Here is a 5,435-nt window from a genome sequence, read left to right as displayed (position 1 = left end):
TACATTAAATTATTTTTTTACAGCAAATATATAAAATGATAAATTGTTTGAGATAAAGTAATTAATGAAATGTATGAGTACTACTTTTTAAACTTATATTTTATTTTCTAGTGTTAATTTTTAAAAATATAAGTAAGTTTTTACTATTGTTTGGTTCTATCTAATATGTTTTATTATTTATTTGTAAGGAAATAATTATATACAAATTATTTTAGAACATACATAAAACAAACGCGACTCGTGCGAAACTGCGAATGTATGAATAATTGATTGATTATTTAATAGAAAAATTACTAAAAATTTGATTACTCAATATATGGGACTCAAATGAATAACAAAAAAACTACGATGTTCAACTAGGGGATTTTGTAATGATGCAAGAGTGGTAACTATTTTGAATGTAAGTTATAAGAAAAAGGGGACATGAAGGCCAAGTCATTCCCACTTTCTCTCTCATAAATAAATAAATTCTTACCATATAGGATTTAGCTATGATCTTTTCTAAAATAGTTAGTACCTGCGAAAAGGCCGGTGGAATTTGAAAAATCTTTAGAGCAATGCTGGTTTCATGGGGAGAAGAGAGAGGGAGAGAGAGGGAGAGGGATGTGAAAAATGAGTTTGTAAGAAAGAAAAGAAGGAACGTAAGAAGGGAAATTCAATTCCCTTCTTGTTGTTCCCCTAGCACGGCCAATTGATCTTGCGGTGAGGGGCAATAATTAAAACACATGAAGCAAAAATCTTAACTCAATACAACGCAACACATGCATGTGAGTTTTTGCCAACAAACGTGATCATTGCCGCAACAACGAAGACTCAATATTATCATAGGCCATTATGTTCACCAACAACTCATACCTCCAAAATAACAACAACTTGGCCTCTCCCTACCCTTCTAGGGCCGTCTCAGTGGAATCTTCCAATGTCAAAAAAAGGCTTTACCAAGCTTGGAAAGGAAACAATGTACACTTTTTTCCCTTGTTTTTGTTTTTTCGTTGAATTTTTCACACTCTTATTAGTATTTGTTTCACTTAATGTTTTCCTTCGATCAAAATAAAAACTTTTGCTATATTGGTTTCACAAAACATTGGTTTTGGTATAGATGTTTGACAAGGAAGAATAAACCGTCAAGGAGAATGAAAAAATATATATTTGTTTAACCATTTTTGCGTTTTTTTTAGTTTATTGGATTTTACAGGTTTTATGTGAGATATTTGATGCTAAGGGTGGAGAATGAGATCTTATGATGATTGAAATGAAAATGGTGTTACTTGATAAAATAAAACAAAATAAAAATATATTTGTGTCCTTATTTTTTAGAGTTAGGTTTTTATGGGTGAGTGGAGCAATTCCCTCAAGGTTACTTTGTTAATTAAGAGAGAGAAATTAAGAAAAGGTTTTTTTTAGGAGATTTGGATTAAAGCAATATGTTTGTTATGGTGTTTGAGAGATTAGTTGATGAACATGCAAAGATTATCCAAAATTTGTTCCTTGAATGCTTAAACCATTTTAGATGTTAAAGTTTTTTGGAAGTAGGTAGAAGTGTGTTGAACGCTGATTATGTTAAAGTTCCTTGAATTGTTTATTTAAGAACCCGTCTATAGGGCCTTAGACTATAAAGGTTAAGTGTACTTTCTAATAAACTATTTTTTGATAAACCTTTTCTTCATGTTAGAAATTTCTATGTGGTGGAAGATTAGTTTTTGGTCAGGATGCATCATCCCTTTTTCTAACGTCATTCCTGATTGGAGGTCCTGCAACAACATTTTGCATAAGAATGCTAGCATCACTAAAGGAAGAAGACCCTCACTTTAGCAACCCTGTACTAATTGGAGGAGTGATTCTCACAGTTTTGGTTGGTAAAGTTGAAAGGTTTTCTTTTCAATAATGAGTATTTGGCATGGAGATAGTATTTTTAACATGACATTTGATTGGTTAATTGCCACAGGATTTTATTTTTCTCTTCATGACATCTGGTAGAGATCCAGGAATTATCCCCAGAAATGCTCACCCACCTGAATTAGATGAACCATTAGACATAAACACACCATCCATGGAATGGGTAAATAATAGGGCCCCTAATCTTAAGCTGCCCAGAGTGAAAGATGTTCTAGTCAATGGCCACACAGTGAAGGTGAAATTTTGTGATACTTGCTTGTTGTATCGTCCACCACGTGCTTCCCATTGTTCCATCTGTAATAATTGTGTTCAGAAGTTTGATCATCATTGTCCTTGGGTCGGTCAGTGTATTGGATCAGTAAGTAAAAGTTTTCTTACTTCTCTACAACATTGTTTAGTTGAAAATGATTTTATTATATTAGAGTTTAATTTCTATCAACCAATTCTAAATCAGCATATATATTTTTTTAAATAATTATTATAAAAGTCAACAATCTTATTACATATAATAATTGATGTAATAATAGTGTATAAAGATTTATATTATCAATGTATTTAAATTAAATCCTAATTATATTATTTGTTGAATTTAATTGGAATTCATTAAAAGTAAATGATTTTTAAAATGCTATCCAGTTATAAATTGTTTGCATTTATCTAATTTTTCTTATTGTGAAAAATATATTAAAACATCAAAGACATTACAATGTGTACATTTTGTTTTCAATTTAGTTGGAGTGCTAGGTTAGTCTCATTGCTTTTGTGCCTATGGACAAACTAGTATCCCTTAACATATGATTAGAAAAGTCCTTTTGTTTTTCTTCTTGGCCTTTTTACATACTGATGAATTTATATACATATTTTACTATATGTAACCCATTTACATAATAGATAGTGAACTTCATATTCCTCGTATCTTCAACAGAACCTAACTTTCTTCTTTGTCTTCATGTTTTTTCAGCGTAACTACCCATTCTTCATATTATTCATATCATCATCAACCTTGTTGTGTATATACGTGTTCGCATTTTCTTGGGTTAACATTCTTCGACAAGAAGGTAGATTATGGGTCAACATGTCACACGATATCATATCAGTTACTCTCATTGTATATTGCTTCATAGCTATTTGGTTTGTGGGAGGGCTAACAGTTTTTCATCTTTATTTGATTTCGACTAACCAGGTATTCTCTTTCTTTTTCTAATTCTATATATTGTATGCTTCTATAAGCTATGGATGGATGGACATTAACAATTCAAACATCTATGAGTTGGTTTCTTTTTGTATGTGTTTGTGAGATTTTTGGTTATCTTTGATTCATTATAAGGAACGTTTAGAGTTGTTTGTTAGTTATAGAGTTTGATTTATATACATTGTCATTACATCTAATAAGATTTGACTACTTTACCACATCATTCTGTTCACTAATATGATGTGATAATAAGATAAATTCCTATTAAATGTTTGATACACTGACAATGTATATAAATTAAACTTTTAGTTATAAATAGTAAATTTAGACCATATATTGCAGGGACTATTTTCTTTGAACTATGTTTGCTGCTATATCTTATAAGTTTCCAACAAATGGATCATATCTTCAAATAAGTTTTTGCTGTTTCCTTGGAAAGTGTTGTGAAGATATGAAAAATGAAGCTAGAGATGGATTTTTTGTATGAGAATTTCTGAGTATATTTGGTTCCAACATTAGTTGGGCTCCATATTTAGTATTCATTGTAATGCTCCTTTAAATTTGACCCCCTATGTGTGTCTTATCATGTAAAGTACCACATGACTTATATATTATTAATATTAGACTAACTGTTTTTTGACATTTTCTTTTGTTTTAGACAACTTATGAGAATTTTCGGTACCGCTACGATAAGAAGGAAAATCCATTCACAAAAGGAATATGGACAAACTTCAAAGAACTTTCTTGTGCTAAGATCCCAAGTAAATTAGTCAATTTTAGAGAATGGGTTACAATAGAGGATGATATTCAAGATGAATCCTATACTTCAGATCTTGAAAAAGGTTTTATATCCTCAAAACATAAATTTGATATGGAAATGGGAACAATTTATGGTAAGGATGGTATGCGAGTTCCTTCCATTTTGAAGGAATTGGATTACAATGGCATTGATGATGATATGAAGAAGGCAGGAGAAAAAGAAGGTGCATATGATATTTTTGTTCCTGCTGATCCATTGAAATCCAAAACTGGAGGAGCCAATGCTCATGAAGAGAAGCAGTAATTCCAGCTGGTTCTTTGAAGGTAACATTTTGATGTTGGTTTTGATCTTTATGTACACATAAAATTACTCTTCATGGGGCATAATATTCTTCATGCATAACTTATGCCCTAAGTAGTCAATGATCAAGAACTTGTAAAGTCATTTACATATCTACCTCACGCTCTGATTTTTTGAATACAAGAGAGAAACACATGAGAGATTTGCATAACTTGTGGTAGTCACAGAAAGCTTGAGGACTTGTATGATTTAGATAGTAATGTCTTCAATGTCTCAATTGTCTTTGATGCAGATCCATTTAGGCAAGTACTAAAAGGGAATATTTGTAGGCAGAGTGGATTCTAAGGTTAGAATGTTTATTTGCTTATGAATGGAGTGACATGAAAAAGGGTACAAGTGACTTGATTTATGATGGAAGTTGTAAAGTGAATGAAACAAATGAAATGCTCAATGGAAACTCAGGTACTTTCATTACTCAAAAAGGAGAAAACAAATGACAAGTTACAAAATTTGCACATGTTCACATATCAATACAAGACATATAAATGAATGAAGGAGCTAAATTAATGAAAATGATGAACAATGCCCGTTCTTTATTTTCTTTCTTAAACTTAGTGTGAATTGTAGATCTTGTCTACAATTCAAACTATAGTGTTAGTTTTGATAAAAGAGAAAATATAATGCTATATATTCTTCTACTAATCCTCCTACTTCCTTATAAAGAAAATATTAAATAAAAAATATATGTATTTTAAGTCTTGAAAATATAAAATGCAATTAATACAAGGAAGTTAGAGGATATAATAGGAAAATTTATAATTATTCCAACAAAAATACTAGCATTACACTTTCTAATAATTTTTTTTCTAACATGTTAATATTAGTTAAAATTTATTTGAAATCACAAAATTGTGTACATAAATGACTTATTCAACATTCTTGGTGTTCAATGTTATTAACACATACTAGAAGAAAATAAGGTTTCAATATCCCAACAAAGAACCATGTTTTTCTTACTATTTTTTGTCTCCTCACATCCTTCTTTTACATCATACGCATTGGCAAACATACTGAAAATGCTACCAATGGTTACAAAACTGTTGATTTTCTATTCACGGTTTAAAATGCTTGTTTACAACTTAAGTTTGTCAATAATAAGTGTATTTTAATTATAACTCTTTTCGTTTTGACTTGAAATAGAATAGACATTTACTGGCATGGGATTTTTTATTATTATTTTTTGAAATTTATAGAGAATTACAAAATTATACAAGTTTTACTTCTTTT

General features: G+C 30.2%; 1 protein-coding gene across 1 annotated transcript; it reads left to right on the top strand.

The window, feature by feature from the left end:
• Positions 1-594: 594 nt before the first annotated feature.
• Positions 595-4,693, top strand: LOC114405503 (probable protein S-acyltransferase 1). The gene is made up of 6 exons (XM_028368000.1): positions 595-960; positions 1,673-1,852; positions 1,946-2,254; positions 2,858-3,079; positions 3,747-4,171; positions 4,441-4,693. The coding sequence occupies exons 1-5, from the start codon at positions 835-837 to the stop codon at positions 4,149-4,151; spliced, it is 1,242 nt and encodes a 413-aa protein (XP_028223801.1). The 5' UTR covers positions 595-834; the 3' UTR covers positions 4,152-4,171; positions 4,441-4,693.
• The last annotated feature ends 742 nt before the right edge of the window (positions 4,694-5,435 follow it).

This window comes from Glycine soja, chromosome 3 (genome assembly GCF_004193775.1).
Source record: "Glycine soja cultivar W05 chromosome 3, ASM419377v2, whole genome shotgun sequence".
NCBI classification, from domain to species: domain Eukaryota; kingdom Viridiplantae; phylum Streptophyta; class Magnoliopsida; order Fabales; family Fabaceae; genus Glycine; species Glycine soja.
The sequence above is the reverse complement of the archived record's forward strand: the minus strand, read 5'-3'. Positions and strand labels throughout refer to the sequence as shown.

Excerpts from the sequence above, each read along its gene's own strand:
- LOC114405503 (XM_028368000.1), top strand. The coding sequence starts at position 835 with ATGTTCACCAACAACTCATACCTCCAAAATAACAACAACTTGGCCTCT. Across the intron at positions 2,255-2,857 it reads TCGGTCAGTGTATTGGATCA|CGTAACTACCCATTCTTCAT; the intron begins GTAAGTAAAAGT and ends ATGTTTTTTCAG. Across the intron at positions 3,080-3,746 it reads ATTTGATTTCGACTAACCAG|ACAACTTATGAGAATTTTCG; the intron begins GTATTCTCTTTC and ends CTTTTGTTTTAG.